Genomic DNA, 22,143 nt, shown 5'->3' with positions numbered 1-22,143 from the left:
CAGCCTGATTTTGAGCCCCCAGGGCCGGTGCGCCCTAAGGCGGCCGCAAGGGCCGCCTTATGGTAGTGCCGGCCCTGATTCTACTGTCTGCTCCTTCCAGGCCAGGAAGGGATAGTAACAGCTTTGAATCCTCAAGGTGTAGGGCTGTCCCTACCTTCTGAAAGTGTGGCTCAGGATAGATAACGAGCACCTAAAACACGCACATCCATCTTTAAAACATACAACTGACCGGGTTTTATTAACTAACAGGGTTATTCATTAAAGTGAAAATTTCTAATTAAAGGCCAAATTACCCAAAGTGGAAAAATTCTCTAAGTCAGCTATGCTTTCAGTTCAACTACTCTGGCCTTAAAATGACACTATAGACACCAAGACCAATTCAGCTTATTGAAGGAGTCTGGATGCAGTGCCCCTGTCCCACTTAGTCCTGCAATGTAAAACATAATGGCTGTCTACAAGATTTTACCAGACTGAAGGTCGCCTGACGCTGGACGCCTCAAACTCTACATTAGGACACCCAGTGTCAGAAAAAAATCCCATAGGAAAGCATTGGCTTCCTAAGGAGAGGCCTTGATGCACTTGTCGTACATTCACGTTCGGCCCCCCATCGGAAGATGTCGGAGGAGGCGGAGTGCAGAGTAACATCGGCGATGGAGGGTAAGTAAACAAAGGGTTATGTAAGCATTTACATGACAGTGAGGATGGCAGGGACCAGAAAGGGCTCTATAGTGCCGGGAATACATTTTTATATTCCTAACACTATAGATTTCCTTTGAATTTGAAATTCTCTTTGACTATTGAAATAAAAATCTAATTAATACATTTAGTCGAAGAGAAATGTATTTACTTACTAAACGCAAACTTACTGAACTAATAGCAAATACGTTTCAAAATGCCAGTCACAGCTTGGCCTTTCCCTTAATTGTGCCATCCATATTTCACTATAAGTCAGAAACGATTAAATAACTTCCAAAATCTACATCATAGGACTAATACAGCTATTCAGGAAGCAGCAATGCCAGTTATAGGGCAATGGTAAGCAAACGTCAGCTCTCCAGGTGTTGTGAACCACATCTCCCATAATGCTCCTACTGCCATATTGATGGCAAAGCATCATGGGAAATGTAGTCCAACATCTGGAGTGCTGAAATGTTGCCTAGCCCTGTTATAGTGTCTCCCAGCTGTATGTATGGTGTGAATACAGGTTCCCCAGGCACAGCACAAGCCTGCATCCATCCCCCACGCTGTCTCTACTAGACCCCATTAACCAACATTTACACGACTTTAACCCCTGTTAGCCACGCCCACTCTCACAGCCTAACCACGCCCCAACTGGCCAGAGGGCGAGCGACGTCACCACGATCCTGGATCCTGCTGGAAAAAAAGAATAGGGCGTGGTCACGTGACGAAGGATTTCGAACCAATCGGAGTCGTCCACATGCCGCGAGCTTGAGGCTGGGGCAGCCTGGGCATAAAATGCTATAGCGGCTGACTTCGCCGCCACTAGGAGCGGGAGCTGCGCACAGAGTGACACGGAGTCTGCACCTTCACACCGCGGACACCGAGCAGGCCCCGAGCCGGCCTCTGACAGTACACCGCCATTACCACCGCCCGTAACCACCTGCCCCGGCTCTCCCCGCTCGGTTTCTGATGAAGGCAGCCCGGCATCCCTGAGCCCCAGCCCGCCGCACCGACACAGAGCGCGAGAACCGAGCCGGCTGCCAGAGCCCGCGGTGTGACCCCCGGCAGGAGCCGGCACTGTATGGGAAGCGGCCCGTGCTGAGCTGCGGAGTGTGATCGGACCCCGTACCGTGTGTCTGTCCGAGGTCCCGGGGGGGAGAGCGGCTGCGGCCATGGAGAACGCACACACCAAGACGGTGGAGGAGGTGCTGGCTCACTTCAACGTGAACGAGAGCACGGGACTCGGCCTGGAGCAGGTCAAAAAACAGAAGGAGAGATGGGGCCCCAACGGTACGTGCACCGGGAGCTGGGGGCCCTTCATGGCATCTCACAGGGAGTGGAGGGGCCCCTTACTGGGCGAGCTGGGGGCCCCATGGCATCTCACAGGGAGTGGAGGGGCCCCTTACTGGGCGAGCTGGGGACCCCATGGCATCTCACAGGGAGTGGAGGGGCCACTTACTGGGCGAGCTGGGGGCCCCCATGGCATCTCACAGGGAGTGGAGGGGCCACTTACTGGGCGAGCTGGGGGCCCCCATGGCATCTCACAGGGAGTGGAGGGGCCCCTTACTGGGCGAGCTGGGGGCCTTTCATGGCATCTCACAGTAGGGGTGGGGGTGAGGAAACCAATTTGGGGCCCCCATGGCATATTCTCTTTGTCTGCATGTGAGCATATCGGTGACAGACTACAGCTCCCATCATGCTCTGTCAGCCCGGGGGAGGGCTATGGCAGCAGAGCTATGCGTCCTCCCTCCGCAGGGTGACTCACTGACCGGCACATTGCAGCATTCAGGCTGAAGTAGAGCAATCTGGAACCTCCTCTGGCTCGGCTGTTTTGGCCTGAAATGTGCAATTCCTTCATACATTAGCGTGAATTCCAGTTTAATGAATGAGCCTGTCTTTGTGTCTGTCACTGTAAAGCTGGTTACAGTGTGATCTACATTAATATCCTCCTTATAGATTGAGTCTTGGCAGCCTACCAGCTATGGATGTAGAAATTCTGTCTAAAGACTTATTATATAGCGCATAGCCCAAGCATGCCAAGAAATACTGAAAAGACAAGAACCTTAAAGCTTTTAGTCTTTAATGTAATGCACTTGTAGGATCCCCTAAGACCCTCTTGTAAAGGTCATAATCGGTCACTTCCATTATATTGTATGGAATACTAAGACCAATAATGTTTACAATCTTTACAACTAAATGAGAATTATTTTTTCCCCAAGATGTCACCCAGACCTTAAAATTAGAATTTCTCCATCTGCCAATATTGGTTGTATATTCGTTCATTAATTTGTAGAAGATGGCTTGGCTGTGCAGTGCGAGCTGTCATATAACCTGCTGTGTATGCTCCTTTTCAATAACCTGTTCTGGAGTGTTCTATTGCCACATGAATAAAGAAGACCTTGTACCACTTCCTGTAAGGCCTATCCCTTGTCTAGCCGGCATCTCCATGATACTAGGATTAGAGAAGATGGCTGCCTGGATGAAACCTCGTGTTGTTTTTTTTTTTTTTATGCAATAACCGGTCTCTCCACTTCCTTAACATCTGCCTTTGATATTGATTTTAATCTTGAGTGTTTATTTTAAATCCCTTACACAATAATCAGCCTCACCCCATATGCAAGATTCTTACTGCAATCGGTTATATTAAGTTTTGTTTTTTTTAATCTGAGGTGGGGAAGCTGCATATGAGCAAATGTGTAGACTAGTCAGTTTGTGCCAGGATATTTTCTGTTTTAAGAATCATTTGGTTATGTATAAGGACTTGCAGATACAGTATAGTAAATATTTTTTGTTTCCTATATTAAACATGAAACCTAAACCATGTATTGATTATCAGTATCCAATAAATACTGCATAGACAAAAACTTGACCTTCTACTATATTTTTGGACATAGAAGCTAATTTGGTCATTTCTTTATCGGTGTATAGTGGATTTAAATGTGCTCATAATTTGGTGCATCTAGCCATCTGTATAAAGAAATCATACTAGAATGTACCTGCTTTAGAATGATGACTTGGCATAAAACAGTGCTCCGTCTTGTTTCACTTGTCCCACATGCAAGTGTGCTGTCTGTGACATATTGTTTGGCCTCAATGACTGTCTAGGTCAGGAATAGGCAACCTTCGGCACTCCAGATGTTTTGGACTACATCCCCCATAATGCTCTTACACCCATAATACTGGCAAAACATCTGCAGTGCCGGAGGTTGCCTATGCCTGGTCTAGGTATATGTAGTTTGTTTAGCTATTCACATTTTTAATGGTTTTTATTTTCTTTCCTTTTCTTCCCTATTCTGCTTGCAGAACTACCCGCAGAGGAAGGTAAGAAATTATCTCAATGACCAGACTATGTAAGTCCATTTGATTTGAACTTTGCCCTGACAAATGTCTCTTCTCCAGGTAAAACGTTATGGGAGTTGGTGATTGAACAATTTGAAGATTTATTAGTTAGAATTTTGCTTCTTGCTGCTTGTATATCATTTGTAAGTATTCTAGCGTTTCCTAATTCTAATGTACTTTAATATAAAAAGTTAAAATGCTTAAGGTAATAGATTTAAGTAGTGCCTCTTTTTTTAGGCATTTCTTTGCCTCTAAAATCTGAATTAATAAAATGCTTTTAAAAAAGGTCTCTTTACATGACTGCCAAGGGTGTCTTAAAGCGGCACTGTCATGCCGAATTCCGTTTTTTTTTTAACCCCCCTCCCGCCTCAACTACATCCAATCGACCCCCTAGTCACCCCCAAATGCCCCTATGCCCCCCACATTACCTATTTTTTATTCTTTATTTTCTGCCCGATCTTTATTCAGGGCGCCGCCATCTTTGTGTGGGTAGGTGAAGTCCCTATGGGACACGTCATCTACCCACACTACACAGACTGTGAGATTCCCGCACATGCCCAGTGAAACACCTGGACATGCGAACGGGAATTTCACCTATTCATTCATTCATCAGACAGACGAATGAATAGAAAAAATCAGACGAACAAACTAACACTGTGTATCAGTGTTAGTTTGTTCGTTCAGTTTATTACAAGGAGGGAGCTACCGGCGTGCAGCTCCCTCCTTGTAATATGTAACTATAGAAGCGGCAGGGAGCAGAGCTCCCCACCACTTCATAAGCCCCCCAGGTCCCCCCCTCACTCTATGGGGGTCAATATGACCCCCATAATAGCACAAGGGAGATTAAAATCTCCCCAATGCCCCTACTCGCTATATCGCGAGTAGGGGCATGTCCACTAAACAGTGAGCAGCCTGTGGCTGCTCACTGTAAAAAAAAAAAAAAAAAAAGGGTAATAAGGGGGGGACGGGGGGCCTACTGTCCTCCCCCGCCGGCCCCCACCCCTGGACGGCGGGTGGGGGCCATAATGGGAATGAGGGGGGACCTACTGTCCTCCCCTCAGGCCCCCACCCCTGGGCGGCGGGTGGGGGCCATAATAGTAATAAGGGGGGGGGACCTACTGTCCTCCACCCCCCGGCCCCCACCCCTGGGCGGCGGGTGGGGGCCATAATAGTAATAGGGGGGGGGGGGGACCTACTGTCCTCCACCCCCCGGCCCCCACCCCTGGGCGGCGGGTGGGGGCCATAATAGTAATAAGGGGGGGGGACCTACTGTCCTCCAGCCCCCGGCCCCCACCCCTGGGCGGCGGGTGGGGGCCATAATAGTAATAAGGGGGGGGACCTACTGTCCTCCAGCCCCCGGCCCCCACCCCTGGGCGGCGGGTGGGGGCCCTAATGGAAAAAAGGGGGGGGGGACCTACTGTCCTCCCCCCGGCCCCCACCCCTGGGCGGCGGGTGGGGGCCATAATAGTAATAAGGGGGGGGTCTACTGTCCTTCCCCCCCCCCGGCCCCCACCCCTGGGCGGCGGGTGGGGGCCATAACGATAATGGGGGGGGACCTACTGTCCTCCCCCCGCCCCCACCCCTGGGCGGCGGGTGGGGGCACTAAGTAAATTCCCCCCCCCCCATCAAGGTGACTAGGGGTGCCCAAGCCCCTAGTCACCCACCCCCCACCCAAATAAAAAATGCCCCTTCCTACCCCCCTCACCCTAAAAAATAGTGAGGGGGGAATAAAATTGCTAACCTGTAAAGTAAAATTAAACTTACCATTCGACGTCTTCTTTTTTCTAAAATCTTCATTTTTCAGCCCCAAAAAAGGCCAAATAAAAAACCATCATAGCCGTCGAACTAAAAATAAAATAAAAAACCCGTGCGCAAAAAAAAAACCCGACGAAAAAGAAAAAACCCGAGCGCACACAAAAATAATCCATCTTCACCCATGGAGGGCTCCGCGCAGACTGAGCTCCGCAGGGCGGGGCAAGGCTTATAAAGCCCTGCCCCGCCCTGCAATTAGCCTAAGAACACTCTGATTGGTGGGTTTAAGCCAATCAGAGTGCTCTTTGTCATTTTACAAGCGTGGGAAAGTTCTTTGGAATTTTCCCACGCTTGTAAAGTGTCACAGAGCACTGTGATTGGATGGCTTGAAATCCATCCAATCACAGTGCTCTGTGTCATTTTACAAGCGTGGGAAAGTTCTTTGGAATTTTCCCACGCTTGTAAAATGACACAGAGCACTGTGATTGGATGGATTTCAAGCCATCCAATCACAGTGCTCTGTGTCATTTTACAAGCGTGGGAAAGTTCTTTGGAATTTTCCCACGCTTGTAAAATGACACAGAGCACTGTGATTGGATGGCTTTAAATCCATCCAATCACAGTGCTCTGTGTCATTTTACAAGCGTGGGAAAGTTCTTTGGAATTTTCCCACGCTTGTAAAATGACACAGAGCACTGTGATTGGATGGATTTCAAGCCATCCAATCACAGTGCTCTGTGTCATTTTACAAGCGTGGGAAAATTCCAAAGAACTTTCCCACGCTTGTAAAATGACAAAGAGCACTCTGATTGGCTTAAACCCACCAATCAGAGTGTTCTTAGGCTAATTGCAGGGCGGGGCAAGGCTTTATAAGCCTTGCCCCGCCCTGCGGAGCTCAGTCTGCGCGGAGCCCTCCATGGGTGAAGATGGATTATTTTTTTGTGCGCTCGGGTTTTTTCTTTTCGTCGGGTTTTTTTTTTTGCGCTCGGGTTTTTTATTTTATTTTTAGTTCGACGGCTATGATGGTTTTTTATTTGGCCTTTTTTGGGGCTGAAAAATGAAGATTTTAGAAAAAAGAAGACGTCGAATGGTAAGTTTAATTTTACTTTACAGGTTAGCAATTTTATTCCCCCCTCACTATTTTTTAGGGTGAGGGGGGTAGGTAGGGGCATTTTTTATTTGGGTGGGGGGTGGGTGACTAGGGGCTTGGGCACCCCTAGTCACCTTGATGGGGGGGGGGGGGGATTTACTTAGTGCCCCCACCCGCCGCCCAGGGGTGGGGGCGGGGGGGAGGACAGTAGGTCCCCCCCCCATTATCGTTATGGCCCCCACCCGCCGCCCAGGGGTGGGGGCCGGGGGGGGGAGGACAGTAGATCCCCCCCCCCTTATTACTATTATGGCCCCCACCCGCCGCCCAGGGGTGGGGGCCGGGGGGGAGGACAGTAGGTCCCCCCCCCCTTTTTTCCATTAGGGCCCCCACCCGCCGCCCAGGGGTGGGGGCCGGGGGCTGGAGGACAGTAGGTCCCCCCCCCTTATTACTATTATGGCCCCCACCCGCCGCCCAGGGGTGGGGGCCGGGGGGGAGGACAGTAGGTCCCCCCCCCCCCCCTATTACTATTATGGCCCCCACCCGCCGCCCAGGGGTGGGGGCCGGGGGGGAGGACAGTAGGTCCCCCCCCCCCCTTTATTACTATTATGGCCCCCACCCGCCGGCCAGGGGTGGGGGCCGGGGGGGGGGGACAGTAGGTCCCCCCCCTACTACTATTATGGCCCCCACCCGCCGCCCAGGGGTGGGGGCCGGGGGGGAGGACAGTAGGTCCCCCCCCCTCATTATCTTTATGGCCCCCACCCACCGCTCAGGGGTGGGGGCCGGGGACAATAGGTCTCCCTCCCTTATTTTACTTTACGGCCCCCACCCGTCATTTAGGGGTGGGGGGCAATATTTTTTTTATTTTTTTTCTACAGTGAGCAGCCACAGGCTGCTCACTGCTTACTAGACATGCCCCTACTCGCGGTATAGCGAGTAGGGGCATATTATTTACTAATACCAAGTCATTTTTACTTGGTGTTAGTAAATTTGGCTGAAAGACCAATTTAGGTCTTTCAGCCTTTTAGTAGATAGCTCCCTGATACCGTGGGAATTAGGGAGTTATCTACTAAGCGGCTGCAAGATGCAGCCACAGCAATGAATAGGATCGGAGTTTCATTCATTTGAATGAAATTCCGATCCGAACAAAGTACCGAATTGCATCCTAACACCAATGGAGAAACGGTGCTCATTCTGTTAGGATGCAATTCGGCAGTTTTGCCGGCGTTCTGTCTAAGTGACAGGACTTTCGGCAATACTGACAGGAAGTATTGTGGGAACTGGGAGGAAAGCTAGGGATCATGGGAAAATTGCTCTGACCAGCGGAAATGAAGCACACTTTGCTCCTCCGCTGGTCAGAGCTGGTCAAGCGGAGGAATCCCATAAGACAAAGAGTCCCTACTTTGTCTTATGGTTTTAAAGAAAACTAAAGAAGACAGGAAGAAAAGAATAACAGATCCTGAGAGAGGGGGAGAAGAGGAAGAGATTGAGGAAAGGTAAGTTCGGCATGACAGTGCCGCTTTAATGCAAAAGTATTTTTTATTTTTTCCCTTCATACAGCTAAAGCCCAGTTCTGCAATCTCAGAGCAACTTTTTTTTTTCCTTGGCTTAATCTAAATTAAAAGCAATTTCTCTGCTCTGACATGAATATACCATGTCACTTTAGTTTTATTATTGGAAGCATTGTTGTTTTTGAGGGTTTTTTTTGTTGTAAATTTTTGAAATATTGCAGTCAGAATTTTGGCATTGGTAATTTTTTGCTCTTGGTAAACCATATTAACTTGGTTATCTATGTAACATCTCATTTCAATAACTGCTTATCTTTTTGTTAAATTAACTGGAAAAAATGCAAAAAAAAAAAAACCCCATAAAACTAAGGTGTGAGATTTGTACATATATCATAACCAGTTTCTATCATTAAGACTTTTTTTTTTTAATTCTTTATTTTTGTTGCGCAGGTGGGTACAGAAATATTGGCGAACGCCACAACAGCGTATATGTGCATTACAATGAGTTAAACAGTGGCAGCGAGACATGCGCATTTTTTAGAGTTTTAGGTACAGGCTTATCTTTGCGCCATAGTTGCGGTCCTAGATGCGTATACATGCTTCGTGTTGGCGTAAGAGTATATACATTTTAAAACATTTTAAAGCATAGACTAACTAGACATTTTCTCGTTAAACAAAACTAGTGGGTTGTTACGTTGCTATAGAGTACGGTCGCATTGTGGTAATAACAGTTGTGCGGCTATCATATCATGAGAATAAGCAAGTGAAACAAGGTTTTATATCCGACTCTGACACATGTTCAGTGCAGGCAGGGTGGTGTCCTGTGGCGTCAGTGTACTTATATTCTGTGCTGAGGACATCTGGGCAAGCTTGTTAAGTAGTAAGAGCCCTGTGGCCCATGCATTGCAGTTAAGGGAAACCGGTGTGTTAGACGTGTTGAACGAGTAAGCTAACTTGTATGGTGCTTTGAGTCCTATATGTTAAGAGTGGTGAAATTAGTCTAAAATAAAGCAGAACATACTAACAAAAGATAAAAAATTAAACACGCCTACATCATGAGCCGTAAGACTTTTGGAGTCATAGTTATAGACATGCCTATATATGTTAGTCCAGCGACACATTGCTGTTTACAATGCAACATTTATCATAGCAACAACGCGGTATATAAGACAGTCAGTAACTCAGAATACAACAAATAGCATATTAAACTGGCTATGAGGCTTTAGAACATATCCATGAATGAGTCCCATAGGCTAGGTCTAGAGAACATTATGCGAGGTTCACGTAGGGAGACCTGTACTTGTTGGGAAGTCCCCAGAGTATTGTAGTTCTACTGCGCCGTCAGTGTTTGTGCCGGGAGACTGTCCAGGGTCTTTGCTTATTCAGCCGATGCCCAGTCTGTCATGTGGGCGATGGTCGCTCTGTGCTGGGCTTGTGTCCCGCCGGTGTGTACCTGTGGCTCGGATGTGAGGCAGTATTGTGCTTGAGTACCTCGTGGTGCTTCTGAGCGCAGTTCCGCCATCTTGTGGGGTTGCTTGTATCTGTGACCCGGTAGCTCCACTCTTGCCTCTGCGGATGCATGTGTGAGTACCTGGGTCTGCTTGGTCGGTTTCCCTTCTTCTCTTGTGCCTAGTCGGAGGTGGCTTGACGGCTGCTCTGAGGGCCGCTAGCGGAGCTCCATAATGGCGACGGCGGGTCACCGGGCGGATCCACGTGGCCACCGTCTGAGCCGCTTGAGGGTAGGGCAGTCCCCTGGAGTGTAGCATCTTGCAGAAGGTCGAGTAGAGCCAGTCCAGGGCCACCATGGGGTGGGGGTGTCTTAGCTGCCCCTCGTTCCTTCTGTACGGCATTCGTTGAGCGGCCATCTTAGGTATGTTTGACTTGCTGTCCGGCCGCTAGACAATCGTCACATTTGGTTTCTGCTTCAGCTTGCCCATCTAGTGGGGACCGGGATGTCCCCCCCGGTCCAGAGGGGGGGGGGGTAGGAGACCTGCTGCGCTTTTCAGGGGCTCAAGTGTCGAGGAGAGCGGCCGCCTCTTCCCGGCTCCAGCTCCCGTAGGCCTCAGGTTGTGGTGCGGACTATATACCCCGATGTGCATAAAAAGGGTATCCGCCGGTTCCCCGAAGCATACCCGTCGTGGGTGTCACACCCCGGATGGGTTTTGGGCAATATAGCCGCTGATTTTGCCCCGCTTAGAGCTCGCTTGGCGGGAGCTCTGTCCCCATGCGTCCAGTCGGCTTGGCGGTCAGGCTCCGCCCCCTCATTAAGACTTTTTATAGCACCAACCTATTTGGCAGTGCTTTACAATTCTAGAAAGGGCAGATTATAGAGGTGAATGACTGTTCAAACAGACTTACAATCTGAGACTTTGAGGTATGTAGATATATATTGTTGGATGTCTTGCCTAAGGACACTTACTGGTAAGGTGGTCTGACTTGATTTGAAACCTGGGTTAACCAGTTCAAAGTCAGTGACACTGTCACTGCTCTAACCAGCGAATACACACTAGTAAGTTTGGCTCAAATTGCTACATAAAAAACCTGTTTTAGGGGTTTAACTACTTTATTTCACAAACTGATTATACAGGGCCTTGCAAAACATTGCTTTCTTGTAATGTTTTTCCTTAATTTTCTGAGCACTTGTAGAAGCCTAATGGTGCAAAAACAGCAGCATTTAATTTATGTACCATATTGAATTAATGTTTCATACAATAAAATTCTAAAAAAAAAAAATTCAAAATCCTGAACAGCCTAAATGTCATATTTAAATCTAGGCAATAATGGTTAAAAAAAAAAAAAAAGCAAATGCGCGCTCACACACAAATTAACCGTCTTTCACATTCTCACTATGAGGTGAAAGTTCACCCTGCTTTTTATTGAGAGAACATTCTAGGCCCTAATGGAATGGTGACCTGCTAAGTTTTATCACTTCCTAGATATAAGTAACCTTTAACCCCTTAAGGACACATGACATGTGTGACATGTCATGATTCCCTTTTATTCCAGAAGTTTGGTCCTTAAGGGGTTAAGAACTAATGCTAAATCACACTTGTTTTTGCAGTTTTTAAAAGCTACAGCTGAAAGATATGCAACTCCCCTCCTCTCTCCAGATCCTAGTTGCTTCTAAATGGTTTACTATTTGCATTTCCTTTTTTAATTTGGGGCTAGTTTCAAACCTATATCTATTATATGTTTGAATATTCTGTTTATGCAAAAAGGCATCCAATTTTTTTTTTTTTTTTTTTTTAGATTTATCTATATAATCTTACCACAATCCCTCTGTAGGCTGAGAATTCCACATCTAAAGAAAACAAATCCAGTTTTTTAGCCTTTCCTCATAACTAATGTTTTCCATCCCCCTCTTGCTTTTGTAGCCCGCCTCTTCACTTTATCTAGTTTTTCAATATGCTTCATTAAAACGTAGCTTAAAATTAAACTGAATATTCAAGACAAAGTCTTACCATTGATTTATAAATGGGCAAAATTATATTTGGATCATGTGATACAAAACCCCTTTTTATACACAAGTATATATTGTTGCCTAGTTTGTGATCTATAATTGTTCCCAAGTCCTTTACTTTATAGTTGTCCCTAAGCCTTCTCCATTTAACATGCAAGTGGCTTATGGGTTCCTTATTCCAAAATGCATGACTTTGCATTTATCTGTATTGAATCTCATCTGACACTTGCCTACCCAGTTCCCAATTTATACAAACTTATTTGTAGAGAGAAGTTGTATCACATTCAGATTATAATCTTACCTAATTTTTGTCGTCTGCAAACACACATGGCGAACAATGTCCACTTCAAGATAACCTAGAATTAGATTAGTTTCATGTAATTTTAATTGATGTTATTGGATATTAATTTGAGACCGCAGGGCTTCTGAACACTACACCATTTGCTTACTATCCTGAATATTGATCATTTGTCTATATACATTTTATAGTTAAGTTACTAAAGTAGATTAAACGGCTGAATTTTTATCTTGGCTAAAATAATAATGAATTCAGACTTTTCCCAATATGTTACACTTATTGGATATTTTGTTCAAATCACAACAAAAACCTATGCAAATTAATATGTAAAGCACTTGGCAGTGGAGTTTAAAATTTTGAGCATGCATCATCATGACTTGTTAATTCTATTCTTGTATGTAAAATAGTTTTTACTTTTTGACGTCTGAAAAAACATGATAAACTCTAGTTTACATAATAATCCTTGATGGAAAGAAATTATTTGTAATGGTAATTATGTTTATGAAGAAAATCTTCATGGTTTTTATTTAGCTTGCTTTAATACTGTGTTCCAAAAGCACACCTGAGAGATGCAGATAGACACACCCCCCCCCCCCTGTATTTTCAGTGACAGGAAGTTGGCATTAAAACCGCAAACGATAAAAACCTATTCATCCAGGTTATCATTGTCGGGACATCTGGATAATATGGCGGTCTGAAAGGCCTGCAGAGGCCTGACGCTCAAAACGTTTGTCCGAAGAACTTGGCAAAGTCAATCTGCCCGTAATAAACTAATAAAATGCATTACAGATAAAATATTTTCGAATTTTTGGGGTTGGAGCCCCATACTAAGCTGCAGTTGGATAAATATAACTTCTGCTTGCTCTCCTTAAGGCTTTGTCTGAGATTTAGTTTAACATGTAAATTTCGGAATTGGTCTTATCTATGATTGGCAGCCTATTGAAGATGTTATGGTGCAGACACTCTGCTTTCAGGCTATTTTAGTTAAACCTTAATCTCTCAGTGTAGTTGCAAAGAATAAGGTGCATACTCACAAAATAGTCATATTTATCAAAAATATGTAATAAGAATACAAGAGTCCCATGCAAGAGTAGACGAAGCAGGTTTTATTCAGAAAGACTTGGTTATCATTGGCTATTATCATTGGCTACCTCTCATTCATTGAACTATATAAAATCAGACAGACAACTCAAGACTCTAAATGTATATTATCATTTATATATCGCCAACGTATTCCGCTGTGCCTTACAATTCTAAAATGAGGACATTTGGCAAGTAATTTACATAAATGGATTATAACAGACAAGCAGTGAAGAATGCTCTGCGCAAACAAGCTTACAGTCTATGATGGTCTGAATCAGTACATCTGGGTTCAGAATGAAGTGTCTGCACCTCAGGACAGAAGGTCCCTTCACAAAACCGTGAATCAATCAGCAGGTTCAATAAAACTAAACAAACTATTTTTTTTTTTTTTTATTTTTTTTAAATTCTTTATTTTTGAGTGCTTGAGTGAACATAAGTATCTCACAATGCCACAATAGCATATGCAAGATTGGTATTATTACAGCATTTTACAGTTATGACATTTAGGTTTTAGCACATTTTTTAAGTATAGAGTTAGTCAAGTAATACATACACGTCTTATGGTTGTACACAGAAATTAAAATAAAGCGTATAAACTAGACGCGGCGAGTAACAGGTAAAAAATAAAGATGAAAAATATTAAGGTCAACAATTATACTGTGTTAGCAATCTATTTAAGTATTGTTTTTTTCATTTAAGTATCGTTTAAGAGAACATTAAGCATTGTCCGATTCAACGTGTTTGTCGGTAACAGCATTTAAATGGCTAGGGAACATGTTGGTCTACGCATTTATCATGTATATAAGTAACACGCTTATCTATGATGACAGGCTAGTAGGCAATGTTTGTAATATAACACGCTAGGGTGGGTATGCCTTTGGAAAAGTTATTCAAGCATGCATGGGTTAACCACTATTATTGCAATATGGCATTCAAGAGGTGCACATTTTTTGGAAGGGCATAATTGAAACAATCTAGGAACAATTTTGCATGTAATGAAAGTGATATACGTTTGACTGATATCAATAAAACAATATGAAAGTAGCTAGTGCTTCTTGGTTCAAGCCAGGGTCATGTGGTCGTGTGGAGGGAGGGTGCGTGCACCACAGCTTTGGGCCCGATCTGGGGGCTTATGTATGTAGTCCAGTAGCCCCTCAACCTATGCCTGTTACAGGCATCGTTAGCAGATACTTGCTGTGTCTATGTAAAATTCGCTGCTCAGTGTGGCCCCCTGGTTCCTTTCCATCTGTGGTGTTTCTACGTGAGGCGTCCTCCTGTATAGCCACGCTGTGTTCAGCCATCTTAGGTGTGAGTAGGTGATGTGGCTGCAGGGATGGCTTGTGTATCTTGCTGCTGTGTGTCTGGGAGCGAGTGCGTGGGTTCCGGCAGCTTGGCTCCTCGGTCCGCCATGACGGGTCCTGGCGCCTTCGTGGCCGCTTAGAGGGCCTGTTGGCTTGGAGTGGGTACCTGTAATGGCGTCTGCGTGTCACAGGTCTGATCCATAGGGCGATTGTTCTGGCTGCTTGGGTGCTGGACGCCCCGCGGCGACGAAGCAACGTCCAGAGGCCCGTACAGAGCCTGTCAAAGCCCTCCATGCAGCGAGCTGGTATTGTAGGGTGTGCGCCCGCCAGTCTGAGCTCCTGCTGGGTGGCCATCTTGTGTATATTTCGGCGGTCTAGCCGGCGGTGTAGCTAGAGGGCTGATTAGCTTGCCTGGTCTCGCTGCCCAGTGGGGACCGGGATATCCCCCACCGGTCCAAAGGGGGGGGGTTGGAGACCTGTTTGGTTGCTTTGGCGGGTCCGGTGTCTGCGAGAGCGGCCGCCTCCCGCCGGCTCCGGCTGCTGTAGGCCGCGTGCGGCGTCTTGCTTTTGTAGCTTCCACTTGCTTCAAAGAGGCTTCTGTCTGTTCAGGGGTGCACCCCCGATGTGGGTGATGCACCCTGGCAGGTCTTTGGGCTATTTGGCCCTCGTATATGCCTCCTTTTCAGCCCGTCGAGCAGGAGCTTGTGTCCCCTGCTTCTGCTCCGCTCGGCGGTCAGGCTCCGCCCCCCTAAACAAACTATTTTGATATTAATGCAACAAGGTTGAGTTTGTCTTGGTTGGAGGCTACATCAGATAGTAAAAACAAAGTATAAATAGGCTATTATCCATGTGGTATTTTTCAAAGCTAATCGCTATTTAAAATCACTATTTGCTGTTGTCTCCAGATCTGTCTGTTTGGCTGTGCTTGAATTTGATATACACAATTCTTAAAGGTGCCTGATGATCTGTGGAGAGCAGCAGACTTGTGTGATTTATTTATTTTTACCAATGGAAACCTTAAAGGAGCACTATACACTTTAGCTTTCTTTATGTGTAGGGTTTTTTCATATTTCCAGAAGTGCAGATTTCAGTGGAATTTGGCACGTTTATACATTAACTGTGGCACATCACATAGCTATCAAGCATGCAGTACTGCTCCTGGGTGTTTTGCTCAGTAGAGCTAAGCCTGAAAAATTTTTTTTAGATTATGCTGTCATCTAACCTTTTTTCACGAATAATCAAAGTAAAATATTCAAACCTCTAATATACGAAACCCAGGTAGAACTAATGGCCTGCAGACTCGATAAAGAAAATCTACCAATCTTCATGCCTGTTCCCCCTCCCCACCCGACATTAAAACACAATTATAAATTACGTACTCGAGCACCCAATTTCTTTTTATAGGGGTAATTTTTTTTACTATTTGACCAATGTAATCCTTGTCATTTAAAAATATATCTAATATATCCATTCAAACTGAAGTTCTTTATGAGTTAAAACTTCTTTTAACCCCTTAAGGACACATGACGTGTGTGGCATGTCATGATTCCCTTTTATTCCAGAAGTTTGGTCCTTAAGGGGTTAAATGCATCACACATGAGGTTTTTAAAAATGTATTTTACTCTGTCAGCTAGGGCTATATTATAAAGTGTTCGTTTCAGTTGTAATATCCAGATTTGTAATTTATTTATTTTTCTTTTCAGGTATTGGCATGGTTTGAAGAAGGGGAAGAAACAATTACAGCTTTCGTAGAACCTTTTGTAATTTTACTTATATTGGTAGCAAATGCCATTGTGGGTGTTTGGCAGGTAAGCAACTATTTTGTGATGTAAACAAAGCATATTCTAGTAACTTTCCAATACATATATTGGAAGCTGTATGGTAGCTGACTTGTTTTTGTTGACTATAGTAAATTATTAATATGTATATGCAAATACTGGTGTTTAATCTGATATTGAAGTAGTTTGAAAGTTGGTTAGTCCTCAAATCGCCACATGTGTTGCAACATCCTGTTGCATAATGTGTTTAGTGTTTCCCCTTTTTAACTTTCATTACAGCTGGCTATAAAATTTTACCAACTTGTCCCGAATAAAAATGACAGCAGACTTTTTATAGCGAGTAAATTTAGTTGCTGGTGTAATCCCTCCTTTTTTTTGTTTTGTTTTTTTGTATGGACAATACAACTTTTACATACATACATTCAAATAGAGAGCAGTGATCTGACTGTCTTAGGCCTTACCACCAATTTCTTTTGGTGTACTGTTCTATCCCACAAATTTATACCAAGTAATGCTGGATAAGGATTTTTGCGCTGCTTGTCAATCACATGGGGAATTGAAATAGAAAGCATCTGTCTAAAAGTCCTCTGTTTGTTATACACATTTGTGTACATGGTCCCAATTAGATCCTATGGGAGGGAAGTACTTTCCAGGTAACCCATAGATGAGACAATAGTATTTGTGTTATATCCATATTTATTTTTTTTCTTCTCACTTTACCTTGTGTCAAAATGTGTCCATTCTGTGACATTTTATTTATAACTCTCAGGAGCGAAATGCTGAAAATGCTATTGAAGCTCTTAAGGAATATGAACCTGAAATGGGCAAAGTCTACAGACAGGACAGAAAAAGTGTACAAAGGATTAAAGCCAGAGATCTTGTGCCTGGAGATATTGTTGAAGTTGCTGGTAAGAGACTGATAGTTGCTACATTTGTGCTCTTCCATTCTGCAGTTCTTGTTTATTTTGGAAAAGTATGTAATGTACAGTGAGTTTCAGAATATGTGGCATATGCCTCTACTTTATATAGAAAACATGCTTAATAAATAGTGCCCTTCTTGGCTGTTTAGCTGAGGCATCCCAAACCTCAACCTCCCAGTTATTGCTGATATTGCCCCCCCCCCCCCCCCCCCATGATTCTCTGCCCGTCTATTGGATTTGAAGAATTAGAGGTTGTAGATCATCAGAGTTTAAGATCCCTGGTCTTGCTTGCTAGTCTGCCAAAATAAGCACTGCTAAACTCCACATTATTAACCAGTATTTTAAATATTTAGTTGCTCATCTTATTTTGATGTCTGGTAAAATGTAAATTATTTTACTCTGATACATACTGTGCCATTGGAATTGCCTCTGTTATGGCCCTTAAAATACAGGAAAAATAAGGAGCAGACCTACTAGGTTATGCTGTGTTCACAAAATGCTGCCTTTGTAGACATAGAAAGGTACAGCAAACGTTTCAGTGTTCATGTTATGGCCCTCACACAGGGTAAGGTAACTATTTAAACCTCATTTTCAGGCTCTCATTTCTGGGAAGGTCTAGAGTATTGGTACATCTGTATTACGTCTGTTATGTTGTGGTATAAAAATGCATATAATTCCTTTTTCTTTTTTTTCCTTTTTTTTTTTTTGTAATACCACATTTAGTAATGTAATTTGTTTCACTATGCAGTTAAGCTATTGGGAAAACAATACTTTACTTCGACCTCTATCCGTAGGTTATGTTTCGATAACATTGTATGTTGCAATTTTTAAATAGGTGCATAACGCCACCTACTGTGAGTAGCACTTATTTCACGTGAACAAACTACTCCTATACATATACCCAAAAGAATACAAGGCTAACTCCCAAATTATCTGTCAGCAGTTGCATATTGCAGTACTTATCAATGATACTATAACATGCTGTATGATTACTATGCTGCATTGTCCACATTGTTTTGTATGTTAGAGATTCAGGATTGCATTGAATTGAGCATATGCTGTTAACTTAGTTCTGCACGCTTCGAATATTACGTGTCTGTTAATAGGAGATGTGCAGTTCTTTCTCTGGTTGAGACCAGGGATTGGCTGAGATATTTGTCCTGTTTCCTGGTTAAAGTGGTTTTTACCTCCGCCAAGTCATAATGCTGCAGGAGCAACAACTGCTTAGGTAGATTGTGGTTATTAAGCATTATAAATGAAGAAACGAATTCATTGAATGTGCTTGAAACAGTACAGCATGTATAAAAGCAGTCTGATGTTAAATCTTTAAAGAAATAACAGTGCAAATTTATTGAGTGCCTGCAATATTCATAACATGGTGTTAATGTGACTGGAACCATTGCTGTTACCTTTATGTTTAGTATAGTATGTACTTTGCCATAGAATGTGTAGAGAGATGTCCATGTATGGGAATGGAAGAGTACCTCACACATGGATGCATATCTCAAAATGAAATTCTAGGCCTCATGCCAATGACATTTGTATGTCCAAGCCAATTTGTCTTCAGTGACAGTGGTGAAAATGACTGACTGTCAAACCTGTTAATGGCATCTCTAAAGTCCTTTGTCGGATTTTTGTTTGTCGGTTTGTAATGTTTATATTAACTCTTTGGATATTTCATCTCGTATTTTCATCTAGTTTCCAAGGAAATGTTGTTTCTCACCCCATTCTGCCCAAATTTTAATGTTGCCCAAATTAGATTGCATAATTTAGCCTTTTAGACTTGATATCTGTTGCAAAAATAATAGAAAAGGTTGAAAGGAAGAACAAGTAGTTTATTTTAAAACCTTTGCTTAGTCTTACTTCAGAGATGATATAGGAATCCCAATTTTAATGTAGCTTATTAAACACATTTGTAAGGAGTGTATGCAACCTACTACAACCCTGAAGCAGTGCGTTTGTGGTACAGAATGAGGTGGCTTGATGGACCCTGAAAACCACTGATCTGGATAACTGTAATGGTTAGAGTGCTGTTTGTAATAAAAAAAACTTTTGATCAGCTGTAAATACTGTTTTTAGGACACTACAATGAAAGCCTCCTAGTTCATAATTTTTTTTTCCTCAAAATGAGTTTGTCGTGCTTTGTCTAATAAAGACTTTGGTAAAGAAGAAAACCCATAATTGGCTTTTACAGTTAAATGATATCCAAAAATGGCAATTATTTCTGTGTAACTACATAGTTGGCATCCCAATTTCCTCTCATGTCAGATGAGATCAACATATCACTTTTCTTATTTTACATTTAATTCAAGTAAAGAATTTCGACTGTGTAAGCTCGAAATGTAGTTAGACGGTGTCATTAATGCGGGACTATTCATGCAATTTCCATATACTTATTTGTTCCTATGAATATTTTGTTACATAGATGGTTGGAATGTGAAATTTGTATGTTTGTGTGTACTCTGCGATCCCATATAGCAGTTTATCATAAAACAGCCATCATCACCCACGTATAGTCCCCTAGTTGGTTCAGGAGCTCTGTATTGGGTAATTGTTTTTTTTTTATTATTATAATAAACTAAATGGTTTGTTATTCGGAGCACATTTGTGTCTATTCTAAAAAGTCCATGCTCATTTATAATAGTAGGTGGTCTGGCAGCTGGGGTACTTTCTTGGTGACTTACTGTTTACAGTAGAATTGGCATTTCATAAGATGCAGAGATTAAAGTTGTGTGCTTTTGTAGCAATATTCAAATTTAATATATGAGGGAGTTAATACCAACACATGCCCTCTCGGCAATTTAGTTACTATACCTCACAATTGATTTTGATTTTGTGAGAAGTGTAAGCCTTTGTAATTTAATTCACCTCTTTACAACTGTCTTGCTGTACTAATGGATATGGTGGGGTATATTGCTGTTTTGACCTCAATATCTTCTGTCACCTGAACCTCGCCCCTTGATATAATTAAAAATTTTACTCCAAAGTGTCATCCAAGCCTCTCCATTATCTTAGTGGCACTGTGAGGGGCTGGGAGTTTGGTTCCAGGAGAGCCCTGGTTTTTTTTTTGGTAAACTAAATCATAGTGGTTATGATGCATGGTGTAACTTTTTAATGTGCAGTTCGGTGTATCCCACTTCTAACAAACTAATTTTGCCAACTTGCAATTGGTAGCTCACAGTATTGATAATCAATAATATTATTGCATAAAGCTCTGCAGAATGCATGCTTATGAGTGCATATATTACAGTAGACTGCATGTGATGACTTTTTCTCGTATGGCATTATGGCTTTGAGAATGGGAAATAGGGTTACTAAAGTAGAAATATATCTTTGGCTTTTTTTTTCCGCCCTGGTATCGGGGATTTGGACAGCAATCAAAGGGAAATTATGTTGCGAATGGAGTGTTTTAGATGGAGATCCAATATATATTGTTATGATCATGATACACAGTGTGTGTGATAACTGTAAGGACCAGCTGCTATCTTTCATCTCCATGCAAACCAGCTTGTGGCACCAGGAGTGCAGAAAATAGTTTTCCCATTTTTGGCCTTGTTCTTTGTTCAGCGATGCCTCTTACTGTTAAAGGGCATCTTTGACTGCTATTAATTTTGATGGAGGGAAATTGTACAAAATGGTAAAATCATCTATTGCATGGAAGCAATCCAACTTAAATAAAACAAACTACCAGCTACAGTCTGAATGTGAGCTTCTAACAGGCTATTGCCTCTAATTGCATAAGCAGTCCCACTAGGGATGTAATGCACATGTGGGTTCACACAGTAGAAAGCTCCCAGTTTACATTTGTGACTTGTACATTAAAATACGGATCGACCAATTCTAATTTTTCAAGAGCCAATTCTGATAAAGATTATTGGTTTCCTTTTGGGCCGATTGTCGATAACTGATACCAATATTCTATACATTTTAAAGTGTTTTTGTTTTTTAACAAGGCAAGACAATTTCTACACAAATCTAGTATTAACTGAATATGCTATGGCCAATCACGCTCAAATCACGGTCAGTCGGCCCAGTACATTACAGTACTCACAGGGAGAAATAAAGTGAGGTTGTGATGTGGCACCTCTTTGGCTGACCGCTAGAATTTTTGGATGCGGAACACTGGTAAAGCAAATCATTGGTAAATACAGATTGTCAGAAATATGCACAATATTGGCTCTAATCGGTGGAACCGATAATCAGTTTATCCCTACTTTAAAATACTGCTTAACATTTAGTGCATCATTGGAGGTGTGTTGTTCGTATTATTGTTCAAGTGCTTAGTGCCCCTTTAAATGCAGTTTATTTAAAAAAAAAAAAAAAAAAAAAAATTAAATATCATGTAAAGAGGTCAAGAAAAGTGTTTATTCATGCATAGAGTACATCAAAATATCCTTACAGAAAGAAAGTGCATAGCCAATTAATAGTACCAAAACCACAATAAAAGGTATACTGACCATGAGCAGGAGAAATGAAGGAAAAACAAAAACGTTTCGACTATAAAGCCTACCTCTGGGGGACCTCTCAGAGGAAGGCTTCAAAGCCGAAATGTTGGGGTTTTCATTTCTCCTGCTCATGGTCAGTATACCGTTTTAATGGGTGTTTGCATTTAGCACTTTATTATTATTATTGGGGTTTTGGTATTAATTGGTTATGCACTTTCTTTCTTTATGCATGAATAAACACTTTTCTTATGTGTAAAACCTTGGTGTGCATTAAGATCATTATTTCTATTTTATTTAATTGTATGTAATAAACAGCAATGTGATTACAGCACAACAAAGTGTAATTGTTGAACAGAACTGAAACCCTTTTTTCTATTGTCTTGTGTGTGTTAAAAAAAAATTGTTTAGCGCTGTGAACAAAAATGTAAAAACCTCAAAAGGTCATGAAATGCAGCAGATCTGTAATATTTATATGAAATCCCTCATTATTT

At 42.9% G+C, this 22,143-nt stretch overlaps 1 protein-coding gene across 2 annotated transcripts in view; it reads left to right on the top strand.

Annotated features, from left to right (window-relative positions):
• Positions 1-1,424: 1,424 nt before the first annotated feature.
• Positions 1,425-22,143, top strand: part of ATP2A2 (ATPase sarcoplasmic/endoplasmic reticulum Ca2+ transporting 2) — a 55,482-nt gene continuing 34,763 nt past the window's right edge. For both annotated transcript variants that reach the window (XM_063454251.1, XM_063454250.1), the window contains exons 1-5: positions 1,425-1,971; positions 3,985-4,002; positions 4,081-4,163; positions 16,213-16,317; positions 17,057-17,195. In XM_063454251.1, coding sequence (XP_063310321.1) covers positions 1,854-1,971; positions 3,985-4,002; positions 4,081-4,163; positions 16,213-16,317; positions 17,057-17,195 — 463 coding nt within the window. In that variant the 5' untranslated portion in view covers positions 1,425-1,853. The remainder of the gene's footprint in view (positions 1,972-3,984; positions 4,003-4,080; positions 4,164-16,212; positions 16,318-17,056; positions 17,196-22,143) is intronic.

The sequence above is a fragment of the Pelobates fuscus genome, chromosome 5 (genome assembly GCF_036172605.1).
Source record: "Pelobates fuscus isolate aPelFus1 chromosome 5, aPelFus1.pri, whole genome shotgun sequence".
NCBI lineage: Eukaryota > Metazoa > Chordata > Amphibia > Anura > Pelobatidae > Pelobates > Pelobates fuscus.
This window is presented reverse-complemented; position numbering and strand designations above follow the sequence as displayed.